Here is a 24,547-nt window from a genome sequence, read left to right on the forward strand (position 1 = left end):
TGATATCCTAAGGTCAAGTGCAGAAAACAAACCACATATTTGTTCACATATGAAACCATGCTAAAACCAACAGTTGAAATAGCACAACTCATACCATCCACCTCAAAAACTAACGCTGGAGAAAATCCAGACGTACAGATGGGCACTGAGGAGGAGGAGGGAGAGGATGTGCGTGGACTTCAGCTGGGGATGGAGTCACACAGGAGGAGGAAGGGGAGAACCAAGGAGGAGGGAGAGGATGTGCGTGGGCTTCAGCTGGGGATGGGGTCATACGGGAGGAGGAAGGGGAGAACCAAGGAGGAGGGAGAGGATGTGCGTGGGCTTCAGCTGGGGTGGAGTCACACAGGAGGAGGAAGGGGAGAACCAAGGAGGAGGGAGAGGATGTGCGTGGGCTTCAGCTGGGGATGGGGTCACACAGGAGGAGGAAGGGGAGAACCAAGGAGGAGGGAGAGGATGTGCGTGGACTTCAGCTGGGGTGGAGTCATACAGGAGGAAGGGGAGAACCAATACTAAGAACGTTTGAAGAAGCCACAAGGAACATGTGATTCGCTTGCTTACAAATACACACATAGAGAAGTGTGTCACACGGGATGGTAATACTCCCTACAAAGCGCACAGACTAACAGAACTCCAATGCAGGCATTAGAAACCTCCCTTTGAGTTGTTAGGGAAGTCCAAGGGATCCCCAAAACAATACAGGCCATTGTCCTTGGTTGCTTCCCAGAACCTGAAGGTAAGACCCTACACACGTCAGACACAGGACTGAGAGGAATCAAGCTGCACTTGCCATGGAAGGCTCCTTTCTAAGGACTAGCTCTCACAGTATCTGAGGATGCTACGTGAGCTGCCAAGAGAGCAAAGCTAGCGACAGTCCTACCCAGCTGCAAAGCCTAGGACTGGCAGGGCAGCTATTTCCAGAGGTGCAGTAGTGGCAGCGCCTGAGGCTGCCCACAGCTGTCTAACTATCTGAGACCCACTCACTAGAAGGGAATTCAACCTGTCTGGAAAGGTCATGGATCCTACGGGAAACCTACTTCTTCCGTCTTCCTAACCCAGTATCATTTTTAACTGCCTTCTAAATACTCCCCTGATGCCCACACATAAACAGAGTTCCTCTCTGCAGCAGATGGAGGGAGGGAGACAGTGGAGTGGACAGGCCCATTCAGTGCATCGACAGCGAACACCTACAGCTAAGACTCAGGAAACACTGCGGAAGGTGGGGCGGAAAGGCTGTTACGACTGCTAAGAGCCAGAGGTCCAGGGCATCTGCCACCAGACAGTGGCTTCCAGACACAATAGGGATGCTGCATCCGTGAGATCTAAACAGTGGGCTCTCCTAGATAAGACCTGGATAATGACTAATGACACCACGAGTCCACATGCCAAACGGATACGACAATTTCGTAGGGCCCCACCCTTAGATGAAGATTTACAGGCCATCAATGGCATCTGAAAAAGGATCGGTTTCTCCAGGGATGAGCCCAGGCCCCTGATAGGTTACTGAATCCCAAGTGGCCAGCCCTAAACACATGCACATAACAGCAACACTAAATTGACTCAGTAGGTTCTTGGATATTTATGTGTGTGCACATGCATATAACTATATAATATTGCAAGAAGTCATGACTTTGAGAGGGAGTGAGGGGTATGGGAGGAGTTGGAATGGGGAGTAGGCGGGGTGGAAATAATACAAATAAAGTATTCATGTAAAAATTTAAAAAAATAATTATCTTGAGGACATTAAAGAAGTTTAAGACAGAGAAACAGATAAGAAAAGGGAATATTCTGGTCAGAGTATGAAATTATAAAGAATATGGATAACACTAATTAATTTGTTAAATTTTAAGATACTTCGACTAGAGAGCACTTCTTTGATAGAAAAAATACTCTGGGGACATATGAAGGCATTCCTCCTTTCAAGGAATATAGAATACTTGGTACATTTGTAAAAATAAAAACATGGGTTAAGTGAGATTTATACCATAAAGCCCCAGTTGGCCTGGGGCTCACCTCCCTCCTTTCCAGGTCTCCAGGGCACCAAAATCACAGGAAGGTGCTACCACACTCAGCTTCAACCAGTCATTCTTAACCTCAGACCTATGGTAGCTGTACTCCTCCTCAGTGGTACTGGCAAACACTATAAGTTTTTAATGAGGGAGAGTAATTTGAACCCTTGGGTAAATCTGATATACTGTCTCTTGCTGCCAGAGCTTCAAGCTGCAGAGATTTTAGTAAGTCAGCAAATGCCTAGTGAGCTACTGAGGGGACAAAAGAATTTCTGGGGTACACAGGTATCCTTAATACTCACAGAGGCCAGACAGGATGTTAATGGTCAGATACAAACCCTCTGGTGATCAGGGGTCACAGACCTAAGCCCTCTCAGAACACTGATGTTTTTAACACAAGCATTACTACAATGCTTATTTTTATTTGGCATATACAGGCTGGAAAATGAACCCGGGCCTCACAGAGGACCACTGAGCTAACCCCATTCTCGGACTTTTTTAAAAAAAAATAAAGGTGTTTAGTGGTTTCAGAAAAGTGACATTTACTAAAATTTTTAAAGTTTAAATTGAACATTATGAATAAATGGTTTAAATGAATATACTTAAGACAGACACAAAGGAAGAGAAATGGCTCAGTGGTTAAGAGCACTGGTTGTTCTTCCAGAGGACATGAGTTCAATTCCCAGCATCCAGATGGCAGTTTGTAACTGTAACTCCACTGCCCTCTTCTGGCCTCCATGGGTACCAGTCATGACAGTGGTGCACAGACACACATGTAGGCAAAATACCCATACAAATAAAATAATGCTTAAAAAAAATGAATGACATAAAATGGCCCAAGATTAAATAGTCTAAGGTCCCAGAGGCTATGGAAGGTCAGGCGAGGTCAGAGAGGAGTACACTAATGAAGTGCTTCCTCTTCCTATGAGAAACCCTTCTGAAGCTGCTCAACAACCATGACCAGGGTTTTCATAAGAACAAGGTCACTGCTCTTTTACGGGAATGATAAGCCAATTCTGCGGGAAACAGGCTACAGAGACGAACGACTTAAGACATATTATTGTCTTCAAGATAAAGTTAAATGAAATCTCATTAAGTTTTTAAACAACTAAAAACTGGGGAGCAAAGAATGGAGCCAAAGGGAATACAGAACTCTAGCAGAGATGACTGCTGGAGAAGACTTAGCTACCTCTCACTGTAGGGCTAAAACAGACACTGGGAAAGAGGCTTCCTAAGGGAGGGTTTTCTTTCTGTGGTCTTACAAAGACACTCACAAGGGTGCTTGTGCTTTGTCATCATGACTGTCTTTGAAGTCAAAACAATCCCAGCAAACTGATGTCGTCAGGTGCTGGAGACCCGCACTGGCAGGCAGAGAGCTGGAAGCCTATCCACATGTGAGTTCTATCTATCATTTTACCACAAGGCAGGGCTTCCACCCTTTTACTGAGAGGAGAGCACACTCAGGAGACCACTGTCCCTTCTCAGAGGACTCTTTCCATGCAGAGACCCACAGCGCCAGCAGCTCTAGCCAGTCTCTTCTCCAGCCCCACGTCCTCCCGTGTCCATTTCCATACAGCCACCTAAGCCGTGCTTCGTGCTGCACAAACATGGCTGTGTTACGTTCCTGGAGGCAGCCTCTCCTGCTTCTCCTAAAGGCCCAACCCCAACCATGGGTCTATAAGAGCTCTTCATCTGGCAGTCTCTCTCTCCTTTTCTACAGCTGGTTTCCACTCTGTGCACGCCTAAGACCCTGCAATGTCTTTTTCTGTGACTCTCGCCCACTCCTCTGGCTCCTTATAAAAGTCCTTCCTCTAGGATGCCACTGTAGCAAGCACAGTTTTCTCTTTAGGAGGTTACTCATCACTGTGGGGGAATATGCAAGACAGCATGGCCATTGCACTGAATTCACAGGAAGCACAAATATTTGTTCTTTTACCTAATATTTATGGAACAATTGCTATCTGTAAGCTAAAGAAGCTTGATGTTGGGAATGTAAGGCCTGCAGAGTCAGAAGTGTAACAACTGGGGAAAGCTCGAAAACAAAATAAGTAAAACTGGCACAGCGGAAAATGATCAACTTGAATGCCACAGAGTTTCTCAGAGATGATGTCCATGCTGCTCTTCAAAGACAAAGCTCGGGTTGGGCGGTGGTGGCGCATGCCTTTAATCCCAGCACTCGGGAGGCAGAGGCAGGAGGATCTCTGTGAGTTCGAGGCCAGCCTGGTCTACAACAGCAAGTTCCAGGACAGGCGCCAAAGCTACAGAGAAACCCTGTCTCAAAAATACAAAACAAGAGACAACTCAGCATGCTGACAAGGGAAGGGCGTCCTAGGCAGCACTAAAGTATCAGTTGTATACATGGCAGGGGAGCATTAGCAGAAGTCAAACACCACAGAGGCAATCCGATAAAAGTTGGGTTTCACCAGGCAAATGATGAGACAACACTAAACATTTACATGGAGGTAATGAGAAGTTTGTGTCCTCATTTTATACCAAAACCTCCAATAGCCACCTCGAAGACACACAGTAAAATCTGATTGGAAATAGGAGATCTGACTATTTTAATATTTTAAGAAAACTATTTTAAATTCATTTAACAAGAAGTGGTGTGGGAACAGAATAGGAGACACATAAAGATGGTATTTAAGTAAAATCTGTAAGGTGCAGACAGGAGGCGGAGGCGTCTGTGAGGAAACTCAGGCACAGATGTCCAGTATGTGGGGCTACATGAGGGGTTCACCCTGAAGCAGATGCCACAGACAGAGAGAACGGGGTTCCGAGGACGACTACAGGGAGCTATATGTGGAGCTGGGAGAGCTGTCCGCAGACGAGACGGAAAAACCAGCTGTCAAGGACATCTAGGACCCCTAGCATAGACACACTGAGAGCAGTATACAGATGGAAAGATACCCACCACATCAGAGTTAGGAACCCGTGGACCTGCTGAGCGTGTTTCCAGTGGGGAGGGCAGTAGTGAGAGGCATGTTCTCCTGGAACTGGGAAGGAAATGGCTGACTCATGGTCTCCCTGGGCAGTGGGGATACTTGGAAAGATGCCAATATGGGAAAGACTGCTGACAGGTGGACAAAGACACACAGGAGAGCTCAAAAAATTAAACCAAAGACTAGAGAGGAACAACTCACAGAGGAAGACCTCTGAGAAGAGAAGAAGAAAAAGATGAACAGCAAAGAGGTAGTGTAGCAACAAGCTAGAGAGGTGCCTGCGGCCTGACAGTAGGACGGAGGCCAAGGAGACCTGCACCTGTGAGCTGCAGGCCAGCAGGTCCGGCAGAATTCACGGCTGTAATTCAGCCCTACCACCTGCCTGCCACATACCGGAAGGAACGCATTATTTCACAAATCGCTTTCTTCTGGTTAAGCCATGCAGATGATTTTTAAGGAGCCAGAAGGAAGTAATTTTAAAATTATTCTAGAAAAATTTTATTAATATGTTAGCATGCAAAGCGCTAAGCTTCTTTATGGTATTTTCACACACATGTTGTTCACACACGCTTGTCGTTACAGCTGGTTCTTACCCCTTCCTAGCTGGTTTCCTTTCTCCCTGACAACGGCCTTCCTTCCTGCTTCATGCATTCCATTACCCAGATACCCCAAGCTCTCATGGTCTCCTTTCTACATTTATGGTTCATATTTTCTCTCTCTCATTTAGACTTCACATTTGAGAGAATATGTAGCACTGTTTGTTTTTCTGAATTTAGATTTTTTTCTTACCATGATTTCCAGAAAGCACCGACTTTACAGAGGATAATAAAATTTAATTTTGTCACAGCTGAACACATGTTGGTGGCATGACCACCAACCAGCATGACAAGCCAGCATATGCTCCTGCGGGCTGGAGAAGTGGGCTGGCCTGGCACAGGTGGACAGTCTCTCCGAAGACTTTACCCTTCCTATTTTGTTTCTGACTGCGGCTTACCTCTCTACTTTGTGGTGCAAACACAGATCACAGCTCTTTCACATTCAACTTAGCTTTACTACATTGAGAAGTTTAGCTACTCCGACTCTTTGTAAGTTATCTGACCTGCCCACAGACCTCTGCTCCCGAGGCTCGTCGCTAGCACTACAGCAGAACATCAGCTGTGGCCTGCCTCCCTGTCCATAGCTCCTGTGGATCCCACGAACTATCCCCTCCATACGTTCCCTCCCCTAACTTGTCATTGCCATCCCAGCCTCCAACACCAGCAGGCATTCCCTGAGAACACACCAGCTGGGCAGACCAGCAAGACAGGCAACACACTGAGAACCCAGAGAGGAAGTAGAGACTGAGAGGCAACACACTGAGAACCCAGAGAGGAAGTAGAGATCGAGAGGCAACACACTGAGAACCCAGAGAGGAAGTAGAAACCAACAGGCAACATACTGAGAACCCAGAGAGGAAGTAGAGACTGAGAGGCAACACACTGAGAACCCAGAAAGGAAGTAGAGACCGAGAGGCAACACACTGAGAACCCAGAGAGGAAGTAGAAACCGAGGAACAACGCACACACCCAACAAAGGCAAACCCAGAAATCAGCACCTGGACCTACAATCACCCCAAACAGAGATGCCTAGATGCCAACGTAAGAACACAATTAGCAGCCAGGGCAGTAAGTCCACATCAGAGCCTGCTAGCCTACCACAGCAGGCCCTCAATATTTCAAACATAGTTGAAGCATAAGAAAAAGACCTTAAAACCAACAATATGAAGATGACAGAGGTTCTTGAAGAGGAAATGAATAAATCCCTTAAAGAAAGCCAAGAAAGAAACAGTTAAAGGAAATGAACAAAACTGTTCATGACCTGCGGAGAGAGACAGCTGGAACTGAGGGCACCTGGGGCATGACCTGCGGGGAGAGACAGCTGGAACTGAGGGCACCTGGGGCATGGTTTGGAAACCTGGTGCAGTGTAAACTTCCTGGAATCTATGAGGGTGACCTAGTGAGGGCTCCTAATAATGGAGGTACAAAGTCTGAACTGGAAGTCTTTGGTAACCCGGCAAGGCTTGCAGGGGCAGGACTGGGTTGTATTTGGTTAAAGTGCTAGCTAAGGGGTTCCTGTGGTGATCCCAGAACAAACCAGGCTGATGTCCTGACAGAGTGGACCCCAAGGTCAACATCCGCACGGCTCACTGAATGCAGAGAGGTGGAGCTGGTGCCTACATGGAGCCTGCACACCTATGTTCTAGCCTCCTTGGTGTGGGAAGGTGCTCTCTAGGCTACAGAAAGAGAAACCTGGACATCCACCAGCCTTTGACAAACAATCTGTCCTGGCTGCAGGATGTGCTCGGGCAATGGTGCTACAGAACTTGTGCTAGTGGCCAACAATCTGCTTTAGCTTGGGCCCCACTCCACAAGAGGGAGCCCATGTTCAACACTGCTTGGATGGCCAGAAAACAGAAACTGGATGGCCCAAGGGACCTGGGGTAGAACCAAGCAGGACTGGTTAAAAAAAAAAAAAAATCAATGAAATGACTCCTAATGATATTCTGCTATACTCAGACCAATGCCTTGTCCAGTCATCCTCAGAGAGGCCTCCTCAGGCAGCAGATGGGAGCAGGTGCAGAGACCCACAGCCAGATGAGAGAGGGGGGGGGGGGGAAGGAGGGGGGGGGGGGAGGGGGGGGGGGGGGGGGGGGAGTTTTTGACTGTCTCAATCATAGGTTTCCACCAGGTCCCTTCCCTCGCCATTCAGAATCCCATGGAAAGGGGAAAGACTGTAGGAGTCAGGGGGATGGAGGACACCAGGAAAGCACGGCCCACTCAATCAACTGAGCAGGTTCAAGGTCCTGTGTGCACGCTGTGGCTGTTAGCTGGTGCTTTTGTGGGACTCCCAACTGTGGAAACTCGTGTGTCTCAGACTCTCTTGCCTGATCTTGGGGCTCTTCCCCTGCTGGGTTGCCATGCCCAGCTTTAGTGTGAAGGTGCTTCCACCTCATTTTGTGTTTCGTTTGTTGTGTTTGCTCTTTTCTGATGGGAATGGGAGAGGGAGGGGATCTGAGGAAGAGGGGAGGAGATGAAAAGCAGGGAGGAGTGGGGGGGAGTATGGTCAGGATGTATTGTATGAGAGAAGAATCTATTTTCAATAATAAAAAAGAAAGTCATTTGACAGTCTCCAGTTCCTTAATGGCAGCACCGAGTTGTAGCCAGCAGCACCTCCTCTCCACCCCCGCAGCCCTTGTCCTTCAGCTCTGCTCTCCAAGAAACAAACTATTGGAAAGGGTCGGTCTTCATCTGCCATTTTACGTGTAGACAGTGTCTTATTTTCATTATTACCAGCCTGGCTGCTGATGCTATTTGCATAAGCAAATAACGTGAGTGTGGAAATCTTGACAGTCTTGTGTTCTTTTGTGTCTAGCTTAAAAATACCTTTTGGATGGATGAATTTAAAAATATTCATCACAGTTATTTACTTACTTATTTGTTTACTTTAGTTTATGTGTGTGCTTGCACACATATGGAGTCAGAGGACAACCTGCAATTCTCGGTTCTCTGCAGGATCAAATTCAACGTTGATGTTCAAGAACTATATATGAGCCCTCAAATGAATGAATTTTATTCCAATATATTTATAGACTTCTAGTGACTGAAAAGAAATACCACATGACCAAACAGAGAAGTTTCAAAATTTAACTAAAAAACAAAATGAAATTAAAAAAAAAAAACACCAAAAATACCAAACCCCACAAACATTACTGTGCTGCTGGTCTGAGTTTAGCTATATTATAAAACTTCCGAAGTACTAGACATCCTAGGAGGAACAGTGCCAGCTATCTCAAATGAAAACAAGCGACAGAATTCATCTGCAAAGGCATGTATCACATTTGCTATGCACTGACTCATCAGTAAGGCGAGACTGTCTTTAGATATACAATCACATGTCAGTATCCACCCACCCACCCATCCATCCTTGGTTTCTCAAGACATGGTTTTTCAGTGTAGCCCTGGCTGTCCTGGAGCTCACTCTGTAGACCAGGCTGGCCTCAAACTCAGAGATTCACTTGACCCTGCCTTCTGAGTGCTGGGATTAAAGGCGAGAACCACTACTCCTGGCTCATATATGAATTTTTAAGAAGTATACAAGAAATGTGTATTGATTATTAAAAATAATCTATGAAGAACTAGCAATCTTCTTAGTCAAGAGTAACAGTACTATTAATAATACATTACTATAAAAACCTTTGAGTGTGCAAGTGAGAGAAAAGCTCAGGCGTGCTCTGGAAGTCTCACTCACAGCTGGGTAAGCCCGGGGCTGGCCCCCTCTCTAGACTGTCTTGTCTCTGCATCCCATGTTGCTAGGGCACAGTTTACATGAGTTCTGGGGATCTGAACTCAGGTTCTCATGCTGCACACCTCCGCAGCTCTGACATCCATTTTTAAGTGGGTGGGTAACATGTATGCTGGTTTAAATTAATGTACACACATACACACACATAAAAACAGGTGTACATGTGTGTGCATGAGCATGTGGAAGCGAGAAGGCACCTCTGGAATGCTATCCACTGTCTTTTGAGGCAGGGTTTCTCACTGGCCTAAAGCCTGGAAATCAAGTTGCACTGTCTGGCCAACAAGCCGCAGGGATCCTTCTCCAAGGGACCCTTCTGTCTCTGTTTCTCCACTGGGATTCTAAGTGTTCGCCACCAAGCCTGGTTCGCCTGCCTGCCTGCCTGCCTGCCTTCAATTCAGATTCTTCTGCAAGCATTTTACTGACTAACCCATCTCTCCAGCCTCCATACAGCTCATTTTTGATCTAAGAAAATAGGTATAATCAGCGACTATTTTGACAACACATGTAAGAACTACAGTAACTATCTGATTACAAGATGTAGGATCACCTTACGAGGGTCCTTATGGGATTAAGTGGGTTTAGGCACAGGATGTCAGGCACATAACACCTGTCATTTCTAAAAGCTGTCATCAACATTGTAACATTTCAATTATGTTGCTAATAATGCATTATTCCTATAGGAACTCAGATGATTAAACTAAAAAAGTCAGAAATAAGGTTTAAGAACACAGAAGGTTTAAATTTTGAGGGCTGGGAATATAGTTCAGTAGTAGGGCAATTGCCTAACAAGTATGAGACCCTAAGGTCAATTTCCAGCACTAAAAAATAAATGAGCAAATTAATAAATAGTTTGAGAAGACTGTTTTTCATCTCTGAACTACCTCGTAAAATTGGAGTTTCTAAAAAAGTGAAATAAAGTGTGTTTTTTTGTACAAAGATATTAATAAATAAGAAGAAATATATTACTGTTACCTCAAGGGTAAAGCCATACCTTAGTAACTTTTGGACTTCTAGGCAGTATATTCTACAGTTAGTATTCTGTGACTTCAGACTGCAGTGCCATCTTAAGAGGAGGAGAGGAGCCACAGAACTGTACCTGGCCATTAAAACAGTGGCAGACCTCTTACAATGGCTTCCAAGTCCGAGATGCACTGGGGTCTGTGGTCCGCACACACGAGGCCAAGTTTAGATGCTTGTGTGCCTGGGAAGCATGTTTCTCCAACTGATTACCACTGCCTGATGTCTGGACAACCGCAGTAACCACGGGTGAGCAACCAGCTCTACAGGGTGGACTCAAACGCTACATCAACAGGAAATTCTCAAACTTCCTCCAAAAGATAAAAAGTAAGGCAAAGAGAGTTTCACTTACCTCTCTCTTTGCAGAGGACGAAAAGGAACTCAGCAGCGATTTGCTTGACCCCAAGGTCGACATGTGTCATGAGGCGCACCAGCTTATTCCTCACCGTCGAGCCGACTTCAGGCCGGTTTGTCACATCCCTCAACGGCGGCAGAACCTGACGCATAAATGAAAAAGCCGTCATCAGTTGGGGTCCTGGGGTGTGTGTGAGAATGGTACTATGCAACCTGTCAGTCTTAGAATCTGCATTTAGTTTTATAGGAGTAAAATAAAAGGAAATGAGCCATCATCATCATCAACAGCAGCCACCTAGATCATCTCAGGAGCAGAGCACAGCTGTACCCTGTCACCTGGTTCTCAACACTTGCAGTGCCTAGCAAACAATTTGGGAGTCTGTATCGAGTTTCTCTTTCTTGCGGGGTATGGCAGTATACACAAGCACAAGGAAGGCTGAACAAGGAGGAAAACGAGCTCAAAGTCTTCTTTAGCTACACAGCAGGGCTGCCTCCAAAACCAAGAGGAGGGGAAGGCCAGAGGTGCAGTTTCTGTGAGCACGAGGACCTGAGCTCAGCACTCAGAAACCAGGGGAAAATCCAGGGGTGGTGGCATGGGCTTGTGATCCTAGCATGGGGTGAGTGGAGACAGGAGGTTTCAGGACAGGGACAGAGAGGAGTGAGGAGAGAGAAAGTGGATGGCATCTAGGAACCCACACTCCATACACACATCTCCCAGGACAGGGACAGAGAGGAATGAGGGGAGAGAGAAAGCGGATGGCGTCTAGGAACCCACACTCCATACACACATCTCCCACCTGCACCAGCACCCTGGGTTTCCCATTCCTCCATATACTTCTTTTGTAGCCCAAACCATACGGACTTAACACTTTCAAGTCTAGCAGCATATTCAGTATTTAATTTTTTAAGATCTGTATTTATGCTTTTTAGTTGTTTAATTTTATAATAAAAATGGCTATTTCAGGTTGAATATTCCTAACTCCAAAATCTGAAACCTTTGAGTCCTGACATGATGCCACACACAGAAATTCCATGTGGCAGGGAAATGAACTTCATGTGAAGGGTTCAGTGAAAGTGTGCTAACAATGGACAATCATCTTAAAGCTCTGGGTATATACATAAGGAATATGAAGAAGTTCATATTTACAGCGGGGTCCTAGTGCAAAGTATCTTACTGTGTAATCTATGCAAATATCCCCAAATTTCGAAACATTATAAATCTGAAACACTTTTAGACCCAAGTATTTGAGGAAGAGAAAATCTATCATCACCAAGCTGCAACAGATCACACACACACACACACACACGCACGCACACACAAGCACACATATGCACGCACACGCACACACACACATGCACACCCTCCTCCCCGCTCTTTCTGCATGCCTCTGTCCAACTGTTACTATCCCCCCGCATCTCCTACCATTAGGTCTTCTAAGCTCTAACACCTGGCAGAGGAAATATTTATTGTGCACCCTCTTCCCACTGAAGTGCATCCTGTGATTCTTAGGAGGCACGCACTTGGGCGTGTCTTTCTTTCTCATCATTTCTCTCTTAACCCTAATGCTTATCTTAATATCTTTTTTCAAAAGTATAGGGACAGTTCTCCTTTCTTTATTAATCTCCTCTCAGTGCTTGGAATATTACAAGTGTCCAATAAGTATCTGTTGATTTAGAGAGAAATGAATCAATCCAAGTAATTTTCATTAAATGATGTATTGGTTCATTCTCTGCTACTGTAAGAAAAGACTCACGGCACACTAACTTTACAAAGAAAACCATTTTCTCTAGTTTACAGTTTTGGTGATCCTACCTACTGGTTCTACTTCTGGGCTTACTGGAGGATGGTATCACAGAGGCAGGGTGTTTGTAGGAGTCAGGGATTTAAGGGTCAGGCCAGCTCCAGTTTGTTCTGTGAGGGCTAAAGGGGCTCATAGGAACTCTTAAACCTTGCTGGGCAGTGCCCCCCGAGACCTTTCCATGTAAACTTTCCATGAGTCAATACATCTTAAAGGTTCCACATCATCCCTACCACTGCCACTTTGAGGACAAAAGGGAATGAAATAAATTTGTAAACCTTGCAGCTTGCCCAAGGAATGACTAAAAACTGTAACTAAAGGTATGGCTTAGGTAGGCACACTGAGAGACTGTTAGGGACTGGCAAGAATGCCAATTATGAGGTTGCGTACAAGCCTTGAGGCCATCTCCCAAGTCTTCTAGGCCACTCCCCACCCCAACCCCGGCCAAGAGACTGTCTTTCAGGACAGCACTGTCTTAGGTACCGAGCCCGGGTCTCTCTATTGGCTTACTATCCGAGACATCTCAGGATTTGTTTTTCTGTGTCCAACTGGTGAAGCTCCCTGGCTGCAGTCATGGCTCAACCAGGCAGAAGCTGGGTTCATATCTGAGCAGACTTTTCTGCCTCTCCACGGGGCTGGTTCTGCAGGTGTGCAGAATTTAAGACTCATGAGATCATGATGGTGTCAACCACAATTTCAAAGAAAGGCAAGCAGAAGTCTGCAGGCTCAGAGCCCTCGCAATGAGTGCCTGGTGGGACTACGCATAGTGGAGATGCTGAGGTGAAGCTATAGTAGGGACCCAAGAAGCAAAGCTAACTAGCAACACGTCACACCTGCTCAGGAAAGCCACGCATGTGTTCGTTATCTGGGCGATGGCCAGCAAAACTGCAGGGAACTACAGAGTGCTTGAGATGCCAGACTTTCAGTGTCTTCCCCACTGCCCACCCCGCCCCTGATTGAGACCTGAAACCAATTCCCCATCTCACTTCTTTCTTGGAATGGAAATCTATGCCTGGTGGCTGTGCTACCACTGCACACTGGAAGTTAAAAAGTCATATTGATTTTACAGATAGAAGGAATTTACCCTGAGTTTCTGAAACTTTGTATTTTGTTTGTTTGTTTGTTTGCTACTGTGTGTGCACATGCATGCAGGCACATACACGGAGGCCAGGGGACATCTGTGTGCCTTATTTTTCTCTCTGCCTTATCCCCTCGAGGCAGGGTCTTCACTGAACCTTGCCCTATGCTAACGACTGGATGGTGGTCCTCCTCACCAGCCCTCCTGTCACTGTCCCCTGCAGTGCCCGAGGTCACAGGTAATACATGACCATGCCCAACCTTATCACGTGGGCAATGAGGATTTGAACTCAGGTCCTCGTGGTTATGAAGCAAGTATTCTTACCCACTGGGTCATCACCCTGGACACCTGTTATTGTTTTGAGTCAGGTTTCACTATGGACCTCAGGTTGCTACCACTATGTACCTTAAGGGATGCTGGAACAAGTTACGACTATTGGGGAGTGGAGTGGCTATTTTGAACTGTGAGGACGTGAACACTGAACATGAACAAGCCAGCTCAGAACTGGCTTTTTCTTTCTCTGCTTGCAGGTTTGCTGAGACAGGAACAAACAGCTTCGTGTTCCTTATGTCACAACTAGGAGCTGCTGTAGCTTCCGTGCCTTCCTTAATACGATGGACCAGGAGCCAGACCTTTGTCCCAGCAACAAGAAGTGTAACTAATGTATCCAGTGGTGTCCTGCATCTCCCTAGGAATGTGATCTCTCAACCTGGGACCCCCATAATGAGACACATCCTCCCCGCTGCAGTATCGTCACAGGCTAACAAACACAGCTATCTTTTTAACCTGCCCTGTCTCAACACCTCACCCACAGTGCAGGGTTTCCCAAGGAGACAGAGGTCTTATACTCCTGTGCATCTACACAGCATGTGGCTTACAAATAGGTTTCCAGATATAGAAATAGGACGTCCATATCAGAAAAAGTAAATACAGCCAGTTTACTTGAACCTTGACTTTGCTTTTATATTAACAAGAACACAGAAAATGAAGTCCTTTAAGAAAGAAGCATTTATGTTTATGTGTATGGGTATTTTACCTAAATGTATGCCTGTGCGAGATGTGCATGCAGTGCCTGTGGAGGCACAAGAGGGCACTGGACCCCTAGAAACGGAGGGACAGACAAATGCGAGCAGCAGTGTGGCTGCTGAGAACTGAGCCTGCCCTCTGGAGAGAGAGAACAGTGCTCTTAACCTAAGCAATCTCTCCAGCCCCATAAAACATTTTCATTTACTATTCTTCACCAGCTTCTTCTGGCCAAGGTAGAATTCTTTAAAGCAATCAAACCAATAACCACATAGGGCTGATTAACTTATCCGGCTGAAACAGTGACCATGCTTTTATTTATCTGTTTAAAGCAACACGAGTTCCTGCTTTCTGAGGTCTTTCATCAGCACTACTCTGGGGGTTGATACACAGAAAGGTGTCTACTTAATGTTCACCATGTATCAAAGTGATCCTGACTAATTTATCAATGGCCAGGGAAGCATGGGAAGAGACGAGAGAGCAACAGGAGTGGAGGGTGGGAAATGAGGCATTAACTTGGGCCACACTAAAGGACAACATCTGATAGTGAAGAAACTGTCTAGAGCCCTGATGGCTCAGCTTTGTGTCTAAGCACACACACCTGGGAATCGTCAGCATGTGGATGGGTCAGAATCAGTACACGGGGGTGTGTGCAAGGAGGGAGGAGAGAGGTAGACACAGACACATTTGCCTTAGGCACAAAAGCATTCAGGATTTGGAAGATGACCAGCAAAGGTCTCTACTATGTCCCAAGATCCAAATGAGGTGTTTCAGGGAGGCGGGACCTTACCACATGCTATCAGAGGCCAGCATGCATGCACCTCTGCAGACAGAGGGCATGCCTCGTATGCACCAAGTGTTGGGGTGCATCTCTAGCAGTGCATAAATTTGCTGTGGTGGTGCACAAATTTAATGCCAGCACTTCACAGGTGGTGGCACGAGGACCAGAAGTATGAGGTCATCCATAGCTATGCAGTGAGTCAGAGGATGGTGTGAGTTACGTGGAACTCTGTCTCCTTTTGCGGAACAGGGAGTTGTAAAATACACTGCAATGTGCTGGGAAGCCACTTGGTGTTGGTAGTTTTAAATTTAAAGACTAGTCAGTTCACGTGCTTGGTAGCAGGCCACAGTGGGTAGGAACTTATTCAACCACCTGGCTATTTTTTCCGATGGGAAGACTGGGGAGGACTGCAGTCGGAGCTGTCTGGGAAGCAGGGACTACAGCTGTGGACTGCACAGGAGCTTGTCCAGACAAGAAAAGGTAGGGGCCCCGAGGAGTGAAAGGAATGGCACATTCCCATGGGAAGAGACAAGGCTGGACTAAAAGCAGTGACTGAGGGGCACTAAAGAAGGTGTCTGACATCGACACTTTAAGGAATCCATCACTGCCGAAGCCCTGAGTTTAAGAAAGTTGGGAGGTTCTTACTCAGAGAGAATCCATCCAAAGTGCTATGCAAGCTTGTCACCGCCCTGTGGGCTCTGCTGCACTGACTGTCTTTCCCTTCTGCCTTTTGTCCAGGAACACTGGCTGCCGCGCGTCCGGCAGCATACTGACGCTTTGCAGCTGAGAACTCTCAACATTCTGAGACACTTCTCAGTTCTCCAACTTCCTGCTCACTGTCACCCCTTCAGCAGCATTCCACATCTCCTTCCCCTTCTCTACAACACTGATCATGCCCTGCCATTCATAAGGTAAAGCCTGCAAGGGTAAAGGACTCATGGTACTGAATACTTAACAGCAGCACACAGCAGACCTCAGTGAGCATGTGCTGGGTAAATGTGAAAGAGTAACAATTTACACAAGACCGTTTATTCTGATTAGAATTCATTAGTTCTACGTTAACAACATATAAACAAAGTTTTACATTTAAGATGTAAGCAGTTACCTGATCTTTGAGAAATTTTCGGATGTTCCGATGGGCTCGGGAACACTCTGTTAATAAGCTGAGAACTGGAGTTAGACCCTCTCTATAGCTGCTTCCCTACAAAGAAAACCATGCATGCTGTGTTAGTCCAGGTCCTAAAGGGTGGCTCTCCCCGTAACCTGAGAATATGAACACATTTGTTTGTTTTGAGGGGAAGAAGGGGAGAGGACATATCTTATGATATCTAAGCTCACAAACAATGTTTAAAGTTACTTTAAATAGTATTTCCATAACTTGTCTCCATTTTACTTTCTAGTTTTGTCTTTTCTGGTTTTCCTACATGTTCTAGGGCTTACACCAGCTTAGTTAATGCGCTTCAATGAAGCCAAGGATTGTGAGATCCATCTAAGCCACACTGCTGCCTTTAACATTTACCAGAGAACGCTGAGGGCAGACTAGAGAAACTGACAACAAGACACTTCTGAAGATGTCATTTTGGAATGAATTAGTTCCTCTAACATTTACAAAGTAGCTATGCAGGAAAGTTACTCGTTTTTCCTTTGCTTTCAGACACTAGCTATAAATTTGGTGTAAAAAAATAAACTCACTTATTTCTAGCAATTTATCGTTATTATGATAAATTGTTTTTAAAAGTACAACTATTTAGCATGCCAAGTTGTGAGCGCAAGCTGTGTGGCCGTCTCTGGGCAGGGCACACTGGTCTGGACTCAGGCTAAGCTGTGTGGCGTCTCTGGCAGGGCACACTGGTCTCCAAGGACTCAGGCCGGCAGCCTTACCTTGTCTATTCTCTTCTCCATAAAACTGAGTAAGACGTGAATGGCCTCCATGTTCATGCCGTTGTACACCATGGTGCTGGTTTTCAAAGCTGTGTCTTTCTCGGCTGTGTTGTCTCCGGGCAGTTCATCTAGAGTCGTGGCCTCTTGAGCTGTTTCTTCGTGGGTTAATGGACAAATGAGGACGTCCAAACAAGAGACTGGAACATTGCTTAAAAGGTTGACGGCATTGCTGAAAGGCAATTTGAAAATACAATATTTTAGTTTGGTTGAATGGGCTTTTAAAATGCAAACATAATGCAGTTTGGAGGTGACTTTTAGGAGTCAATTAAAATTTTTCTTTTTCAAAATGAGCCATTAACATTACTTGGCATTTACTCAGAGAAAATGAAGAACTGTCTCAAACACACACACAACAAATGAACGAGAAGCAGTGTTAAATGGACAGACACAATCACAGAGCAACACCGCCCTTTCTGACACACTAAAACAGGAATTAGCCAGCTTGAATGCCAGTGCTTTAATTCACTATGACAATGCTGGCTCTGAATCTTCTTCAGGGGCTTGAACTCCTTTTGTGGATTCACTGGTGTTCATTATCCCTTACATTACAACATCATAACCTGAGAAGCAGTGCTTGTGAGCTGCCTGTCAGATGCAACACCACTAAAAACACACACTCTGGAGCATTAGGATTGTCTTTTCTAATGTGCAAAAGTACAATTTTTAAACGATCCCATTTTTATGACTTTTCCGGGGAAAAGAGTGGTGCTCCCCATCATCGGTCTCTTCAAGAGGCCAACACTGCTGTTGCTAGTCTCCAGTCCAGCCAGGCTGTTCTGCTTTCCCAAGGATTATACACAAACCTGAGATACACACCAGCAGGGGGAACCCAAACTTTGTGTTTTTGGCATTTCCTAAAAACTGTTCTGTTGTTAACAAGAATACAGGAGGTTAGAATGAGAGTAGACATTCAGAGTTCGGCATGTTTCTGGTGTACAGATTTTCTCCCCTGTACTTCCTACTTTCGTCTACAGGAGAGGCGGTGCTGTAATGGCCTGGATCTTAACAGCCTGCACCCCAGGACTTCCTGATAAACAGCGGTGGAAAGACAGGCATTGCATTTCCTAGTGACACAGAAGGGAGTCTAAAAATAACCACATCCTGACTAAAAATAAACTCTTGCAAATACAGTTTACAAGTCTAACCGCTCGGAAACCACAGCCAGGGCTTAACCCAGCTGACGCCGTCTTCATTTAGATCACAGCCTTTGAAATGTGATTGACAGTGAGGGTGACACTAAAAACTGAGACAGAGCAAACAGAGGTTCCTTCTTTTATACTGAAGTATGGTTTTATTTATCCATAAATTAATAGTTCATTCTTTTTATATTATAGAAAAATAATAATTAGTAAAAATCCACTACAAATTAGACAAACCAGAAAATAAGTGGGAATAAAAATGGTATGAATTGTAGGCACCCTTCTATGAGCAGACGGTCTCTGGTCCAGGGAGAGTTCTGCCGACCGGCACGCAGTCTGCTCTGCTGCTTGTCAGCACTCACAGGCAGTTAGAGCAAGCCGCCTTCCACATACGCACACATTCACAACTCCTTGTAGTTTAGAATGACCTGCTTCTCACTTAAGCATTTGGAAACTCACTGGAGAGAAGAACTTTACCTAAGAATCGCTTTCTAAAACAGTACAAGCCATTCTGAATGCTAACGTCCCCCAACACAAGGCAGCGGCTCTGGAAACCATCAGCAGTGACTAAATCTATCACAGGTCGGCGGAAGAGTTTGGGGTGGTCACTCCATCACAGAGGGACACTTCTCCTTTAGATTCACTTAAAGGAGGAGTTTCCAGGAATTCACAGATTTAAGAAGCCAAATGTAGAGCTGGAATTAACAAATATTTGATGTTTAAGACTTTTCAAGAAAAGTTCCCGTTTTTCTCATTTCTCACCGAACAACTTGGTTCTCAAACAGCTAGGAAATTAATTCCCTGGCTCGCTGTGTCCAGCCACTCTGTTTAGGCGAGGGGTCAGCCTTTGAGCCCTGTCACTCCTGTGACAGTTTTATTTGTGGGAGAAGAGTGCATGAGATTCCCCAGCGACCAGGAAGTCGGTGAGGATGCACACATTTACACAATGGTGTTTGCATTCCTCCTCCAGGGGGTAGAAAGGCTGTGTATACTACTCTCCTTTTCAGTTCCTGGAGCCATTAATCACTGGGCCCTGACATCCTCCAGCTCCTGCTCCCAGCCCCCTCCTGATATGCAGATTCAGAAGCAAGGCTACTTACAGCAACTTGGTGCCTTGATTAAAGGCTTACTAGCTGTGGGAAGGGGAAGACAATCCCAAATCTAGTCTTCCAATAATTGCTGAACTCAACAGAACATCACATGAAAGCAAGAAGCAAGCTAACAGCTCGCATTCATCAACAGCAAGTAACAAATCGTATGAACAAATATAGTTTCTTTATATTTGAGGTTTACATGTGTATTTTCAAGCTTGGAAAGAAAGACAAAAACCTCAACATCTTCAAAAGATGCTCCTGCTCTCTTTAGTTAAAAAAAAAAAGGGAGGGGGGTTAAGTTTTGTTTCTTTTGTGGTAAGAGCACTTAAGCTTAAGATCAACCCTTTTGCCAGGTGGTGGTGGCACAGGTCTTTAATCCCAGGAGGCAGAGGCAGGCGGATCTCTGAGTTTGAGGCCAGCCTGGTCTACAGAGTGAGTTCCAGGATAGGCTCCAAAGCTACAAAGAGGAACCCTGTCTCAAAACAAAACAAAACAAAACACCCCCCCCCCCCAAAGATTCTACCCTTTTTACCAAATGTTACATATATGCTACAGTCCTGTTAACCACAGACCCTGCTGGACAGCAACACTAGAAGTCACAACCACAAACTGTAGGTTTTTGACTGATACCACTCCCACACCCTGCCCCTGGTCCTCACTATCCGACCTCCTGGCCCTATGAGTTTCTCTGTTTTAGATTCCTTACTAAAGGGGCCATGCAGTGTTTGTCCTTTTGTATCTGGTTCGCTTAATTTGTTAGTGTCTTCTATACCTAAAGACAGGATCTCCTTTTCAAAGGTCAATGGAGCCCATCACACGCATGCACTTCCCACATTTACCCACGTATCTGCTGTTAGACTTTCCACCTCCCGTGTCTCTACCCTTCCCTTCTCCCTCTATTTTCTTTATCAGTTTTATCTGTTGAAAGGCATTTAGGCAAACTTCACATCCCTGACATCGTGAACGATGATGAAAATGAGGGACAGGTATCTCTTTGAGACAATGGTTTTTATTTCTTTTGGATATCTATCCATCAGTGTGGTTGCTGGAGCCAATGCCACTTTTCTTTTCAGTTTTTAGAAGAACTACAACACTGCCTCCCACAATGGCTACGTTAACTCACATTGCGGCTCTCCACACCCTAGTTCTGTGGTGGTCTTTAAGCAGCCACTGTAACAGATGTGAGGGGAATCTTACGATTTTGATTTGCATCTTACAGGAATTAGTTATGCTAAACATGCTTTCAGATGCATGTCTTCTTTGGAGGAATGTCCATTCAGATCCTCTCTTCCCCCTACTCCCACTTTCCTCCCCTCTTTCTTTTTTTCTTGACAATCAAGAGTCCTGTGCTGGTAATGCATGCCTGTAATCCTAGCACCCGGGAGGCTAAAGCAGGGGATTACCAATTGAAGAGTTTAGTCTACATAGTGAGTTCAAGACTAGCCTGAGCTACAAAGCAAGACACTGCCATCCACAGCAAAACAAAGAAACACATTCCCTATATATGTTTTAGCTGCTTACTCCCTACCAAAGAGGCAGCAGGGCAGCTATGAACAGCTTCCTGTTGCATAGTTATGTTTTCATTTGGCAGTGTCCTGTGCACAGCAGGTTTGCAGGCTGATGAATTACCACCTAACTATCCTTGCCTTTGTTGTCTGTTCCGGTGTCAGACCCACAAATTATTGCTAAGACCAAGCCCTACAAGTTTTACTGTTTTAGACTTTCTATTAAAGGCTTTAACACTTTCTTCATTCCTTTGGTGTGTGTGTATAATGTGAAGTCACAATTTAACTTCATTATTTACACACAGAAGCCCAGTTTTCTTAACACCATTTCCTGGAGAACGTGCATTCTTTACAGGCATGTGTCAGTACAGCTGACTACACATTTGTAGTACGCAGGTTTACTTCTAGGCTCTCTATGCTGTTTCAGTGGTCTACATGTCTATTTCCATGTAAACGCTACCAAAATTCGATTATTGGAGTTTCATAATACCTTATGAAATCGGGTACTACCATACCTCTGAAGTTTTGTTCTGACTCAACAACCTTCACTATTAGGGGCTTCTGTGGTGGTGTGGGGGAGAAAGATGACAGCACTCAGCCTGGGTTTTCTGCTTCTCTTATGGTTATGTCATGCTTTGCTGATGACACTGAGCTAGAGCTGTCTGGGCTGAGTGGCAGAGGTGCAATTCTGATGACTGCCTGTTAATTCATTTGTGTGACCAAAAGGAATAGGTAAGGCCTACAGAAACATTAAGTTCAAAACAATATTCTGTAAAGCAGGGTAGGGCACACGCAGCTGCAGAGAGGTACACAAAATGATCCACTGGGGTGCAGAAAGAAAACATACGATTTTATCTACTTCTTGCTTTGCTCTCTAACCAATGACTTCAGCCATGTGTGCCACTCCCCACTCACAAACTCCAGTGAAGCAGAGGGAAAATACAGATTCTGGGGTACGGGAAGACCGGCCGTGACCCCTTTTCTTTGGTCATGCACTTGCATTCAGAACTGGTCATAATGCAATCGGCATATGCTTAGGTAGGTTACAGACTGCTTTTCCACCTTCTTCTGTGGGAGGAGAGGGCTGCTCTCTGGGGCCTCACGTCTGTTAAAAGCGCTATCCCTGAGCAAAATGGTCAGCCTTGCTTCGTAAGTTTTAAGTTGAGCAAATTCTTACAAAACAGGCGAACCGTTTTCAGTGACTCCTGCAGAGGAAACCTAAATTTAAGACATTACTTAAAATAGTAGCACATTTTACTTTCTTTCTGACAAGAAAATGGCAGAATCCTATGTTTTTGCTGAACCATAAGGAAAGTCAGGACAATTCAACTGGTGCAGCATGGACTCAAGTTTCTGTTTTGAGACTGGATCTCATGTGACCCAGGATACGAAGTCACTGTGTAAACTTTGAGAGTCCCCACAGCAGAATGGCCATAAGCTCACTGAGTAGCTGACAGTGACCTTGAACTCCTGACACTTCTGCCTCATTACCAGAATGTACCCACCAAAAGTTTGTTTAAAAACATCTGAAACTTGGGCCAGAGAGTTGGCTCAGGAGTGCTTGCTTTATGGCAATCTGAGGTGGATCCCCAGTGTGAAGAGGACACATGCTCCACATGGCGCTTCGGCACACGCAGTGAAAGCAGGCATGATTTCGGGGGCTGAGGCAGGACTGTCAGCTGGAGGACTTGTCCAATCAATGACATAAATATGAAAGTTAAAAATGTAAAGATGGGAATTCCACATGGTATTACTGACCAGTTTTGCCTGATCTATATCATATACCCTGAGGAATGAGCTAATGATAAGGTCAACTCAAGTAGCAGCACATCTGAAGCCAACTGTGTAAAATACACAGAAGAGGCTACTAACGGAGAATCCAATAAACCTGTGAGAGGTGAATTTAAAATTTTGTTTTCAAAAATTATTACCTTTACTGTTTATTTCTATATATAATTCATGATGTATCACACATAAAACAGCTGTATATGACGATAATTCACATGTAAGTAAACACACTTGAGGGTGTGTTCCAAAAGGTTTTCCTACTTCTTGTGAGACTCTGAACAATGGGAGTGGGGGTGTGGCTGACTCTTTTGCCTGCACTTGGGACCCTTTTCCTCTGCTGGGTTGCTACGCCCAGCCATGGTGTGAGGGTCTGTGTCCAGCCTTATTATATCTTGTCAGGCCGTGCTCAGTGGAAATCCCTGGAAACTTGCCCCCCCCCCTTAAAAGGAAATCAGAGGAGGAGTTGATCTGGGGGAGAAGAGGTGGGAGAGGGGCTGGGAGGAGTGGAAGGAGGGGAACTGCAGTCAGGATGCAATGCATGAGAAAAGAATAAAAGAAAAAAAGGTTTTCCTCCAAGGCCTCGAGATGATCAAGACCTCTGGAGACCAATGGCACAGGACACACTCAAAAAACTGTAAAAGGACAGAAGCAAATGTGGTAACGGCTCTGAGGGATACAACTTAAAACAATTACATCTTATTGTGTGTGTGACAGAGAGAGAGACAGAGAGACAGAGACAGAGAGAGAGAGAGAGAGAGAGAGAGAGAGAGAGAGAGAGAGACAGAGAGAGCGCGCGAGCAGCGCACAGGGATACATATGTACGTGTGATTGCAGGTACTCCCAGAGGCCAGAAGGGGACACCAGAACTCCCGGAGCCACAGCTACAGAGGACTGCAAATAGAAGACAGCTGGGCATCTTTAGTGAGCACGAGCAGTAAGTGCTCCTAACCACTGAGTCACCTTCCAGCCCTGTGAAAAAAGTTTTCATAAGGATTTGTTTCCTCCTACAAATGAGACAGTTCTGAGCATATTCTCATTTTGTAGACTTAATACCCTCAAGGAGACCGAAGATCTAGAAGGAGAGATAACTCCAGGATAAGGTCTTAGGAGGCAAAAGCAAAATGTGTAAAAACAGCCGCTTAAATGTCTGAGACTTGAAGGCATAAGTCACAAACGATCCCATACCAGTTTGGAATTATAATTAATAGAATGCTTATTTATTTAAAGGGGAAAAACTTACAGATCACTGTCCCAGACAACAGCCCTCTGAGCAATCAGGAAAGGAGTCTAGGAGCGGGAAGCGGAGGAAGCAAGAGAGCGAGCACACAGCTGCCGGTGTTTTTTAAAGCAAACCAGACCACGCCCAAGTGGGCTGGTATCTTAAAGTCTATTGGCTGAAGGAACGGAAGCAGCTCCCGTAGCAGAGACTGGCAGGAAAAAAGACCGATACAGACTGCAACAGATCTATTGGTACTGCCAACGGGAGGGCTTGAGGAAGTTCCTGCCTGAGTTTCCGTCACTGTTAGGAGGGTGGCAAGATTGTCATCTATCCAACTACCCTTCTGTTCAATTAATTTTCACTGTACATACTACGTACATACGTGTGTGTGTTCATATGCACGTATGTGTACTTGTCTAGGTGTGAGGGATATAGTAGGGAATAAGAAGGTAAGTTCTTTTATCCCTCTTTAAAAAAATACTTTGTTTGTGTATGTCTGTGTGTCTATATGTGGGTATGT

General features: G+C 45.4%; 1 protein-coding gene across 3 annotated transcripts in view; it reads right to left on the reverse strand.

Moving 5' to 3' along the window:
* The window catches only part of Ric8b (RIC8 guanine nucleotide exchange factor B), a 95,675-nt gene that overhangs the window by 22,983 nt on the left and 48,145 nt on the right, over window positions 1-24,547 (reverse strand). For all 3 annotated transcript variants that reach the window (XM_038314425.1, XM_038314424.1, XM_038314423.1), the window contains 3 exons: window positions 17,223-17,451; window positions 16,447-16,542; window positions 10,659-10,803 (listed from right to left, as the gene is read on the reverse strand). In XM_038314425.1, the coding sequence (XP_038170353.1) occupies window positions 10,659-10,803; window positions 16,447-16,542; window positions 17,223-17,451 (470 nt within the window). The remainder of the gene's footprint in view (window positions 1-10,658; window positions 10,804-16,446; window positions 16,543-17,222; window positions 17,452-24,547) is intronic.

The sequence above is a fragment of the Arvicola amphibius genome, chromosome 17 (assembly GCF_903992535.2).
Source record: "Arvicola amphibius chromosome 17, mArvAmp1.2, whole genome shotgun sequence".
Taxonomy (NCBI): Eukaryota; Metazoa; Chordata; class Mammalia; order Rodentia; family Cricetidae; genus Arvicola; species Arvicola amphibius.